This window comes from Neolamprologus brichardi, chromosome 7 (assembly GCF_056152115.1).
Source record: "Neolamprologus brichardi isolate AB-2024 chromosome 7, ASM5615211v1, whole genome shotgun sequence".
In the NCBI taxonomy this organism is placed as follows: domain Eukaryota; kingdom Metazoa; phylum Chordata; class Actinopteri; order Cichliformes; family Cichlidae; genus Neolamprologus; species Neolamprologus brichardi.
This window is the reverse complement of record NC_142110.1, coordinates 45,074,744-45,087,777: the sequence shown is the minus strand read 5'-3', so window position 1 is coordinate 45,087,777 and position 13,034 is coordinate 45,074,744. Positions and strand designations below refer to the sequence as shown.

Below are 13,034 nucleotides of genomic sequence, written 5' to 3'. Positions count from 1 at the left end.
CTCTAGATATCCTGATAACATCATTAAATTAAATGTTTTTATGCAAAACAGTAATGCACTAAAATCTGCTAGTGTGAGGGCTCAAATCATAACAAGACAGGGCAGGAGCAAACACAACATGATGTATACTGACGGGAGACTATCAAAGTAAAACAGGAAGTACACAGAGAAGCAGACTGGAGGGAGAGAGAACACGGGAAGAGCACAGACATAACGGGCTGGGGAAAACATGGAATTAAACATGAGGAGAAACGAGGCGTGGGAACTCACAGATACATGGAGGGGGACACATGGGGTAAAGACATGGGGGAAATCTAATAAACTTAACTGAACAACCTAGGAACCACCTTTATTTGTCACATGCAAGTTGCCCTGCAGCGAAATGGGACCCCCCCCCCCCCCCCCCCCCCCCCCGACCTTACATACACAACACAGACATCATGCTAGACCGGTAGTATTATGGAAAAACACTGAAATGTCCAATACAATGGGCAAGTTGAGGAGGGGAAAAAAAGAGACCTCTACTCATGCTGGGCTCCTATGGGGGCACAGCATGAGAACAGAAAACAAAAAAAAACCCTCCTCTGCACAAAGAGCACATAAATGTCCACATCACAACATCATGAAGCACGTGACAAGCAACAGGGGTGGGTAAGGGGTGAGAAGTAAGCCGATCCAGACACAGCCATCCTGCCCTGCAACTATTCATCCAGCGCTGGGCCAGACCCGTCGTCCAACTCGGCCTTGGAGATAAGCGTACGAGGGCGTTTGGAACGAAGAGTCTAAACACAGTTTGTTATCAGGGGAGAAGTTGTTTGTTATGTTCAGCTCCAGCCTTGAGACTGCAGCTGGCGTCGATATGGTAGCCGCATGAAATAATGGTGGTGTTCTTGCTTTAGTGCGAACCACTGCATGTCAATTTTACAGTCGATCTAATGTCCATCACTGGTTCCTCACCATTCCCGTTGGAGAGCCTCTCCACGATGTTATCCAGTTATCTCATAGAGTGATACATTGTAAAGTGATACATTGTAAAGTACAGTAACCATCGGGTGTGATGGTTTTGGTGTTTTCTGTTCCCGCCTTCTGGCTTCCCTGCACCTGTGGGTTATCATGCACCTGAGGCTGTTGACTTCCTCTTCTTAAGGAAGCGATTGGAATCGTTGTAATCACCGCACTTAGTGAAGCCTGGCTCATATATCTTAACTTACCTGCTTCTCTTTGTGCTCAGATTGTCTGGGAAACTGCTTGAAGAGGAAAAATTTGGAGATTGTTTTTGAGCCGTGTGTTGTTCAACCCATCTTAAGTACTAAACATCAGCAGATCTGGAGACACTCCATTTGTAACTTAATGGCACACTGGACACAGGAGTACTAAACTAGCATGTTTCCACTCCTATATGTCATTCAGGTACATGGATGATGCATATCAGTAGTTTAGTGTTGCATGGTGGGTTTTAAAAAAAAAATATCCTTTTTAAGTGAATTAGCTTAAAAATATCAAAGTGACAAAAAGCAAAGCTCACCTCTGAGTGAAAGGGAAATAAATCTTCAGGTCTATCAGATCCAAATAAGGAGAAACAGCACATCTTCAGATTTCACAGGCTGTAGCCAAATTATCTTTGGTGCTTTCCCTTAACCTACTTTTTAAAACTGTCACTGATTAATAAGCTCTCACCTTAATGTTTCATCTCACACACTGGACACTGTCTTCTTTTCCTTTTATGAAAATTATGAAAGAAGACCTTGTCACTGATAGGAAATCAACATTAGTGGACAAGGTGCTTTCCCGTGAGAAATAAATTGTATTCTTTGACTTCCACAAATGAGGAAGACCAAAGCAAAGACCACCTTCGAAGCAGTGTTTTTGGAACCCCCGCATTTCTGGAGGTGGTTTGTGTTCTTTTGTCTGTAGAAACTAACTTTGGATGAGAACCATATGACAAGTTCAAACTCAAGGACTGCAAACTCTGGGAGAGAGTCCAGAAGCTATCAGTCTCCAGGATTGTGAAACAAAGCATACTATGGGAATGACTGATCGGTTCCCCCATCGCTTTTTATTGAGGTAGAGAAGAAATAAGCCATGTGTGTTTGCTTTCTCATCTGTTCTCCTGGTGAGATCAGAAATGCATGGGTGAATGGAATAAACTCTGAACTGCTGCTTGCACTAACAAGCTCTTCTTTCAGCTCTGTGCAGCCAACAAACGCCACTAGATGGAGCATGTATGCTTTCCAAGAAAAGAGCAATCCACTGCTCACTAAAGGCTTGGGTTCATGCACATCTCAGGAGAAGTTAAACAAATGTTCAAGTATTTGGTGTACTGTATTTTTATTACACAGAAAAAGCAGTTTTAGTCACAATTTATTTTGAGTGGAGCAAATCTACTGAAATACAACTGTGCTATACTCTAGCTCATGCAATTAATAGGAGAAAAATCTTTTTTATTTGACTTTTTTTTCACTTTTTATTTGTACTCAATAATAATTTATCACAAACGAACAGATTTTTACACTGTAGCTATGACGTCTTTTAAAATGTTTTATTGTTACTTGCAGCTATGTTCTCACGTTGCCTGATCACATGTACATCATGTTCAGCAGGGGGTTACAGCACATGCCAGTGGTGTACATTCAAAAGCTCCATTTTAAAACTTGGTGATAAATGATTTCTGGACTGACATTTTAATGCCACTGCTCACACACTAGGTGGACGATGTAATGGTTGATAATTCAAAGGTAATCCATAAAAGCTTTACTGGTGGATTTCTCTTGTTCAAGGGAACTTCAGATTAATAGTCAAACCTGTTGAGGAATTACCCTCGGTTTAGATGAATGGGAAGTCTTTAATGTCTTCTGCTTTCCAAATTCTGTAGAAAATGTCTGTGACATTTACCTATGATGTCAAACTAAGAGAAAGAGAAAGAGGAAGAATACATGTTTATATATACTTCTTGGCTAAAAAAGTGTTCCCACTGGATTTGAACTAAACAAATAGAGGCTTGGAGTGGACTGTTGGTCTAGGTTTAGTAACATCAGGTGCCCAAAAATGAGGTCAACCATGTACCTGAACATACTGAATAACCAGGTTTTTCCATCAGGGATTTTTCTTCTTCCTGATGCCATATTCCAGGATGACAATGTTGGGTTTCATCTGGCTCAAAATGTGAGAGACATCATTTTTACACATGCATTGGCCACCACAGAGTTTGCATTTTGACCCGATTCAGAATTTTGGGGATTGTTCTGGAGAAGACTTTACACTTGGTGAAAACATAATGCAATTCTGGACAGAAATAAATGTGACACTGCATAATCTTACCGATGTGACATCATGACAAATGTGCGCTGCCATCAAAGCTAAAAGTGGACCGATGAGACAGGAGTGTGTGAGCGTTGATGTACTTTAGGACTCCTAAAACATTTGAATGATTCTTTGATAAGTGTGATGTGTTGTTTTTGCTGCTGCATTTTTTTCTTGTTCAAACTTTGTGTTCGATTTTCATCTTAACGAGAATGCCTGAAGAAATATAATATTTATACACCCAACGGCAGTGTTACACCTCTGATCTTTGTTTTGAAAGGCAGAGAAACTAAACCCAGCCAGTAAAAGTATTTACAATAAGTAAATATACTTTATTATTGTCCACTATGATTTTTGAGACAGTAGTCAAGTGTCACAAACTGCACAGATGTGAGGCTCCAGAGGGAAATAGGGGCAGGGATAGCTTAGTAGGTAGAGTGGTGGCCCCATGATCGGAAGGTCGGGGGTTTGATTCCCCTGAACAGCTACCCTGAGGTACCCCTGAGCAAGGTACCTCCCTACACACTGCTCCCCACACTGCTCGCCCAATGGCTGCCCACTGCTTCACTGAGTGAATGGGTTAAATGCAGAGAGGAATTTCCCCATGGGGATCAATAAAGTACACTTTCTTTCTTTCTGTAAATGTCTGCATAGTGTTTCGGCGTCCTCTACAAACCAGAACAACATCCTCTGTTATCTGAAACTCCCGTGTTTCCTTTAGAGGGACAGACAGGAATCACAGATGGACAGCCTCAGGCTCTGCTCCTGCAAACATAAAAATGCCTTGCAAGCAGAGCCACAACTAGCCATCAGGATGTTGATATGGTGGTGCCTCTGACAGGCCCGTACAAGGAACCGTTCTCATCTCTACGCAGCACTAAAAACTGACATGGAAACCAGCTGCTGAAATTGGAGCCCCTTGAAAATGTTTAAAGTATTCCTGATGAATGAGAGTACACATGTGCTTTCCAGGCAGAGTGACTTAGGTGCAACTTGTGGTGGGAGGAATATATCTCTTTAAAGCATATATATATACATGCATGTCATAAAAATACAAACATCAAATATACCTTATGCCCCCATAGATCTGACACACATCTTTCCAGTCAGATGAGTAAATTTCCCAGTTATAAGACTGACAGAGTATAAAGCACCGGTAAAACCTGAAAAACAGAAATGTGGGTATGTTTTCCCATGGCAGGCTTAAAACAAAGAGAGACTGTTTAGTGTTTCTACAGAGTAACGAATGAATGTTTATGGTGTGAAACCGGTCCTTTGTGTTAACGAACCAGTGGTTATACTGGTCACACGCTCCCATGAGTGCCCTGTTTTGATTTTCCACCCCTGTTCTAAACTAGACAAGCGAGCTGTCAAAACTGCAGCTTGACAAAGTCAGCGTGGATGGATGTGGGTACACAGTAAAGGAATGACTAGTATCAGAGTAAATAAGGGCGATCGCTCTCCTTCTTCTTAAGGAGACAAACTATGTAAGCAGAGCGATCCAGATGCTTCACCAAACAGAATTATTTCTCACTTTAGCGAGAAACAAGTCCACAAAAGGGAAATGTTATTCAAACTGTGTTTACTTCTGAAGGAACAGCAGGCTCGCGAGCCAAAGTCACATTTGAGTAAACTTTCAAACGACTTTACCGCAGTGAATTTCCAGGAAGGTCAACGTCTTATCTATCAAATCGAGGATGTGGACAGATTTTCATTTCTGCTATGCAGCTGAGTCACTCGTTTATTTTTATATCAACAATAAAAACAGGAACGATTGCAAATTCAGGGACGGAGTTGCGCAAGTGAGTAAACATTTCATTTCTGTGATCAAAGGTAGTAATTTACTCTGCATGTTCAAAACACTCATGCACACAGTCTAATTACCATCTCACAGACACACAAAAGCCAAGGATCCATTTCATTAATGTCCCCCTGTAAACACAGATACTCTGAATTTCATGAATAACAGCACTGAAAGAGAACAGACCACATTAATACTGGTAGGATAAAGTGTGAGCTGTATTCACAGACAGCAGTTTAAAAAAAAAAAATCATCAACCTCCCCATTCAAAAGAATTTGAAATGTAGTGCACACGTAGATGCTATCTGTCTGCGGGTTCTGATGCTGTGTTACAGTAAACAGTCATGCCCACTTGTTAAAACCAATACAAAAGGGTGGCAGCCACCCATATATATAAAAACAAACAAACAAAACTCATGCCACAACAAAATCCGATCTGTCCGTGGGAGCGTAACAGCAGAAAGGGAAAGAAAAAGCAGAACTGCTTGTAGTCTACAAAACTGTGAGAACATCTTCAAAATAGGCGGTTTCCTTCTCGTTTCTTGTTGTCTGATTCATAAACGGTGATCGCCATTGGACGAAATGATCTGGGGCTACAGTCCTATTTGCTGAGAAAAAAATAGATCCTCTGTACACCGTCTCTGACTGAAGGGGCATAACGAGCCCTGATAGAGGCAGTAACCAGTTCATCAGCAGCTCACAAACTCTGTGTGCTCCTGCCAGCATGTGTCCATGCGTGCATCAGGGCTTCCGTCGGCACATCGGCACGGACTTGAAGCATCATTCAGTATGCTTTATTAGCTTATCATAACTGATCGATTAAAAAAACAGAACTCCTGAGTCCCAGCTGTAGCAAAACGGAAATCATATTTAATGAAAACAGAATTACTTTAATTTATTTCCAGATAAAACATACATATCACTAAAAAGCTCTAAGATTTTACAATAAAGGGCAGAAAAAAAACTTGCTTGGTTAGAACAAGAGAGGAATGACTCAGGAATGAACCAATATGTAATCAGTCGTTCATCAGTGCTCTCCCACCCGAACCTCTGACAATTCCTTCCTACAGAACCAGCTGGAAAATACTATATTAGTGTGTCATTAGGTGAAACACCTGGGGGTAACCATCCAAACAGAGAGGTAGTGCACAAGAGATGTGAAGAAGAGAGTGCAGGCAGGGTGGAGATAAGTGCCAGAAGGATAGCAGCGAGAGTCAAAAGGAAAGTTTACAGGAAGGTAGTGAGACCTGCGGTGGTGTATGACTTGGAGATGGTGGTACTCATAGTTTGGAGACAAAGTTAGAGAGGCAATACTGAGATGGTTTGGACATGTGCAGAGGAGGGATAGTGGAGATAATGGACAAAGGATGCTAATGATGGAGCTGCCAGGGAGGAGGAAAAGAGGAAAACCACAAAAGAGATTCAAAGATGTAGTGAAGGAGTAATTGCAGAGGGTTGGTGTGACAGGATGTTAGGGATTGGGTGGGATGGAGGAGGGGGAGGAGGAGGAGGACTGGTTCATAATCATACATAAATTCATCAACTCTGATCCAAATATTCATCAACCCAAAACAATAACTGCTTATTCATTACTAAAAATCTAATTAATATTTAACATTTGTTACTCTGTCTGTGTGGCCTCAGCAGTTCCTCATGACTACTCTGTCACTTTGTGTTTCAATCAAACTCCTCACTTTATGGATAGTTACGAACGAATCACTAATATAGTGTCTCCAGCTGGCTCTAGTGAATAATTACCCAGTGTACAGTCTTGGATCAGGAGTGCTGATGAACGACTCATTACAGTCAACTTGTTGCTTATACTTTCCACACTCTTTCTTCTCTAAGTAAGTTAAATGTTCCTGTTTCTTAAGTGTTTCCTATGCAGGATATATAGTTAATTACATATATATCAGACCCTGACATATTCAGGTAAGAAATGGAAAAAAGAAAGGATGTGCTTAGAGAAAGTGAATTAATAACACTGCCCTCTTCCTCAGCAGCTACTGCTGATGTGCCCTCGTGCAAGGCACTTAATCCACAGCTGCTCCAGCTTCCAAGTGGGACAAGCACACAACTTCAGTAAGATGAAGCGCTGGAAGCTGGATCAGTTCAGACTCCCCTGGATAAATGAAGGATAAATCAGTCCATAAACATATTCTCACATTTAATTTCAGTAGTCAGAGCATCCAGAGGGACACACAGCACATTTACTTATTTTAAAGTTATTTTCAGAAACGTGTGGGTCACTGTAAGCATCTTCTACCACACTGACATCAGCTAACGCAGGAGGAGCAAGGTGATACAGAGGGATATGCAAGGCTGCCAGTCAAAAAGAAAGCAGCTCTGGGCGATCACCTCCCACAGAAGTGCACCGGCACGTTTTTTGACATGCTTTCTTCTCCAAAGCCCCAGGCTTGAAGCTCCAGTCTGTCCTCTTCCTCCTCCTCCTCTCTATCATCTTCTACTATATCTCCCTCCTCGTACAGACTAGGCTCCTCCACAGAGGTCTCCATGTTCGGGTTATAGCTAGCGAATGCCTGAGCCTCACTGTACTCGTAGATGGTGGGGAGGCTGCTGCGTAAACCGAAGCGGCGCCGCAGCGCCACGAGCAGCGGCTGCGGGATGGTGAAGATATCCACATTGTTCCCCAAGTCAATCCAGGCCAGCGTGGGGAACTTCTTGGGCTCCTTCATTACATCTGTCAGGTCTTTCAGGATGGCCGCTGTCAGACGGTTGCCATTAACAGCAAGTATGGTGAGTTTCGGCAAGCAGCTGAGGTAGGGCAGCAGCATGCGTAAGCTGTCGTCCTGCAGTTCAGTGAAGCTCAGGTCTACGGCGGACACCATGTCACTGCTGCTCTGAAGGTAGAAGGCCACGCGGTGGACATCCCGGCCGGAGAGCGGGATTCCCGACAGGTTGACCACATCTCCCGAAAGCTTCTTTTTCAGTGTGGTCTTCAGGCTGTTTAAAAGAAAAACAAATCATTATCACGATGTTCAAAAGTTTGGTCTCCGAGGTTCAAAATGGTGATTTGCTGCAGACATTAAATGTGCATGAAAATGCTTAGTTATGCAAACACAAGTAGGTGTTACTTATTGATACAGACATTATTGATTTAAGGGCTCCATAATGTAGACTCTAAATGTTCCACTGCTGCAAAAAAGTCTGCAAAAAAAGAAACAGCATTAGGCTGAGTTCAGCCCTCAATAACACGCAGAAGAGAATTTGCATTTATGTTTCGTCCCGAGGCTCTCAAACAACAAATTTTGTCTCCGGTGCTGAATGTGTGGCGTAGAAAGGCACCAGGTGTTTTCAGCTTTGGGTGACATCTGTTTTTTTCACCTTTGTGTCACCTCCAGTTCTACTAGTAAATAAAAAATCCATAAAATAAACCCCACAGAGACAAGAAAATTAAAATATTTGTGATTAAACAAATGAGCGAACAAAGCAAAAGTAAACATGTAACCCTGACAAATGGGTCTCTTTGCTATGATCTGGGACTGTAGCGTCACTCCTGGGAAACGGATTATTTTGAAAACAGCAATTCAGTGGAAAGTTTGGTTTTTTTGGGGATTAGAAAAAAGAAAATTGGACCACTTGTGTTTGAAATATTGTGAGTGACAGGTTAATAAGCCACTGGAGTTGAGATGAATGCCGTTTAGAGATGAGAGTATTTGCAGTTGAGTATTTATGCCAGGAGCATTAGGATGCGCCACATTTTGCAGTACGCTTTATAAGAATACAGACAGTGAAAAGTTGGGCGTTAGAGGCGATGATTACCTTTGGACTGACTCCCTAATAAGTTAATTTAGCCAGAAACTGGCGTTAGCTTTAAATTTAATGTATACACTTGAGAGATGCATCATTCCTCTCCACAAACTGTCGGCAAGAAGGCAAATACATGTACTTCCCTGAACTTTTCCCTGTCAGGATTTGATAAATGGCTGTTAGGATATTGTGTAGAACAGACAGGAGGATAAAAGAGTCGATGATGCACGTACAAACAGTTTCGAAAAGGCAAGACACACAAGTGATAAAAGCAACACGTCACCATCTATGTCAGTCAAACAGTGGATAACAGATGTTAGGGTGAAACCATCTGAAAGGAAACTCCTACACAGATAGGTCCATAACTTTTTGGACAAAGACTCAATTCTTGTGGTTTTGCTTATGTAGATTGCCACGTTGGACCAGAGCAGTCAAGCTGTGATTGAAGTGCCGACATTCAGCTTTAATTTAAGGGGTTTTACAAAAGCCTTGCATTAACAGTTTACAATCTTTTTTTTTTTATAAACGTTAACATTTTAAGAACGTTTATCCAAAGTAACTGGACAAACGAACACAATTTTAAATATATGTTTTTGATAGTTGGAGGAAATGCCTTTGACTCCCTGAAGTGTAGAACCCGTGGATGTTACCAAACGCGGTTTCCTCCTGCTTGTTTGTGGGTTTCTCTGCCTTTAGTTTTGTCTTCAGTTTTTTAAAAACCTGCCCCACTAGGTTGAGATCAGTTTACAGACTTGGCCATTGAAGAATATCCAATTTCTTTGGATTGAGAAACTCTTGGGTTGTTTTCGCACTTTGCTTTGGGTCATTATCCCTGTGCGCTAGGAAGTGCCATCTGATCGGTTTTGCAGCACTGCTTCTTCTCTCAGCACTTACATCATCCATAAAAACTAGTGACCAGTTCCACTGGCAGTCATACATGCCCATACTGTAACATTACCTCCACATGTTTGCAGTGTGCATCAGTTCATCTTGGTTTCATCCAAATATATGTGCAGGGTCTATTATATTTTTTTCTGGCAGTCTAATCTGGCGTTCTTGTTCTTGACTGTAACCAGTGGTTTGCACCTTGCACCCTCTGTGTTTACATTCATGAAAGGGTCTCCTGATTTAAGACCCCATGCAATCTGCATGTTATAAGAATAACAGGAAGTACAGCATCATTTATAAGAACAAGTTTGTGGCAGTAAGGACGGACCCGACCACATATTTGCGCTTTGTAACACTATTCCCATTTGCTGCTCTTTTAACTCTCGGCTGCAGCTTCCCAGCTGCCAGCCACACATACGGCACAACAACAACAAACTCAGGTGTCAGTCTCCACTGCAGCTCACCACAAACCACACCCGCCACAACGTCATTGACCCATCATAGTCACAGAATACAATTAGAACATTCAGAGAATTACAGTGGGGCAAAAAAGTATTTAGTCAGCCACCGATTGTGCAAGTTCCCCCACTTAAAATGATGACAGAGGTCAGTAATTTGCACCAGAGGTACACTTCAACTGTGAGAGACAGAATGTGGAAAAAAAAAAATCCATGAATTCACATGGTAGGATTTGTAAAGAATTTATTCGTAAATCAGGGTGGAAAATAAGTATTTGGTCAATAACAAAAATACAACTCAATACTTTGTAACATAACCTTTGTTGGCAATAACAGAGGTCAAACGTTTACTATAGGTCTTTACCAGGTTTGCACACACAGTAGCTGGTATTTTGGCCCATTCCTCCATGCAGATCTTCTCAAGAGCAGTGATGTTTTGGGGCTGTCGCCGAGCAACACGGACTTTCAACTCCCGCCACAGATTTTCTATGGGGTTGAGGTCTGGAGACTGGCTAGGCCACTCCAGGACTTTCAAATGCTTCTTACGGAGCCACTCCTTTGTTGCCCGGGCGGTGTGTTTTGGATCATTGTCATGTTGGAAGACCCAGCCTCGTTTCATCTTCAAAGTTCTCACTGATGGAAGGAGGTTTTGGCTCAAAATCTCACGATACTTGGCCCCATTCATTCTGTCCTTAACACAGATCAGTCGTCCTGTCCCCTTGGCAGAAAAACAGCCCCATAGCATGATGTTTCCACCCCCATGCTTCACAGTAGGTATGGTGTTCTTGGGATGAAACTCAGTATTCTTCTTCCTCCAAACACGACGAGTTGAGTTTATACCAAAAAGTTCTACTTTGGTTTCATCTGACCACATTGCATTCTCCCAATCCTCTGCTGTATCATCCATGTGCTCTCTGGCAAACTTCAGACGGGCCTGGACATGCACTGGCTTCAGCAGCGGAACACGTCTGGCACTGCGGGATTTGATTCCCTGCCGTTGTAGTGTGTTACTGATGGTGACCTTTGTTACTTTGGTCCCAGCTCTCTGCAGGTCATTCACCAGGTCCCCCCGTGTGGTTCTGGGATCTTTGCTCACCGTTCTCATGATCATTTTGACCCCACGGGATGAGATCTTGCGTGGAGCCCCAGATCGAGGGAGATTATCAGTGGTCTTGTATGTCTTCCATTTTCTGATGATTGCTCCCACAGTTGATTTTTTCACACCAAGCTGCTTGCCTATTGTAGATTCACTCTTCCCAGTCTGGTGCAGGTCTACAATTCTTTTCCTGGTGTCCTTCGAAAGCTCTTTGGTCTTGGCCATGGCGGAGTTTGGAGTCTGACTGGTTGAGGCTGTGGACAGGTGTCTTTTATACAGATGATGAGGTCAAACAGGTGCCATTCATACAGGTAACGAGTGGGGGACAGAAAAGCTTCTTACAGAAGACGTTACAGGTCTGTGAGAGCCAGGGATTTTCCTTGTTTGAGGTGACCAAATACTTATTTTCCACCCTGATTTACGAATAAATTCTTTACAAATCCTACCATGTGAATTCATGGATTTTTTTTTCCACATTCTGTCTCTCACAGTTGAAGTGTACCTCTGGTGCAAATTACTGACCTCTGTCATCATTTTAAGTGGGGGAACTTGCACAATCGGTGGCTGACTAAATACTTTTTTGCCCCACTGTATATAAAGACAAAACATGGATACTACGGAATCTCTCCATCTAGCAGGAACACAGTGAAAGGTGAAATACTACTATCGGTAACTATCAGACTTCCAGATCTGTCATGGAATTGCTCAGCAAAACATTTGCTCTATAAAAGAACTTGGTTGAATATGGATGGCTGAGCTAAAAGGAGGAAACATACATGTTAGGGCAGTACAGGAGTGTGTAGACAGAGCCTGCTGCAGAACACTGTTTTTCTTTGAAGAAGTCAGAGGAAACAGATATGCAGAACAAATGGAGAATTAGTTAAAAAAAATCAACAAACAGCAGAAAAACGCTCTGTTTGAGCGACCAGAGGTTCATTCTGTTTTTGTCTTAGTCCTGTTTGCTTTTCCTCGCCCCTCTGCCTCCTCAGGCGCAGTAAAGGATTATCCCTACATCTCTCTCTGCTCTCTGGTCTGTCTGGGAGCCTCATAAATTGGCAGGCTGCGCTCTTTACATCTGTCACCCTCTCTGCTCGGTTAAGGGAAAGAAGAAGATCTGTAGCACACCGGGGCTGTGATTCGCAAGATTATTGATTTGAGGAGTAGGCTATAATTCATCTCTCCCTCCCTCATATCCTCACTCCTGCTCACTGCCTCTCACTTTCTTGCTCTTTTCTATTTTCTTGGCCTCTTCGGTTTGTTTTGTTCACAGCCTCACCGTCTCTCCTGTTCTAAATCTGATCTGCTGAAGCAAATGTATTCACCCCTTCATTCTCTCATTTTTGAATGGCTCCCTTCAAAAGGTTATTGAATTGCACGCACCAGGTACACCTAAACCTCTAATAATTAACAGATTAAAAGACCTAGAACAGTTTTCATATGAGAATGAAATTTGTATTTTTGGGTTATGTATTATAGGGGACATCCACGAAGTGAATCTCCCGTTCCATCACATCCTAAAAATACTGGCAGCTGCCAGCGCTACACTGCAGCCTCCTAGTAGATACATGCATGGTATAAATTTCAAAGTCCTACATTGCCTCGTTCTCCAGTTATCGCATTCACAAGATTTTCAGAAAACATGACCTCTGACCTTGAGGTCAGACTCGAACTCGTCCAATATTTTTAGTAGATACACTTATGCTATTGATTTGAAACGCCT

At 42.4% G+C, this 13,034-nt stretch overlaps 1 protein-coding gene across 2 annotated transcripts in view; it reads right to left on the bottom strand.

Annotated features, from left to right (window-relative positions):
• Window positions 1–3,885: 3,885 nt before the first annotated feature.
• Window positions 3,886–13,034, bottom strand: part of lrrc75bb (leucine rich repeat containing 75Bb) — a 43,288-nt gene continuing 34,139 nt past the window's right edge. For both annotated transcript variants that reach the window (XM_087843676.1, XM_006788840.3), the window contains one exon: window positions 3,886–8,065. In XM_087843676.1, the coding sequence (XP_087699802.1) occupies window positions 7,456–8,065 (610 nt within the window). In that variant the 3' untranslated portion in view covers window positions 3,886–7,455. The remainder of the gene's footprint in view (window positions 8,066–13,034) is intronic.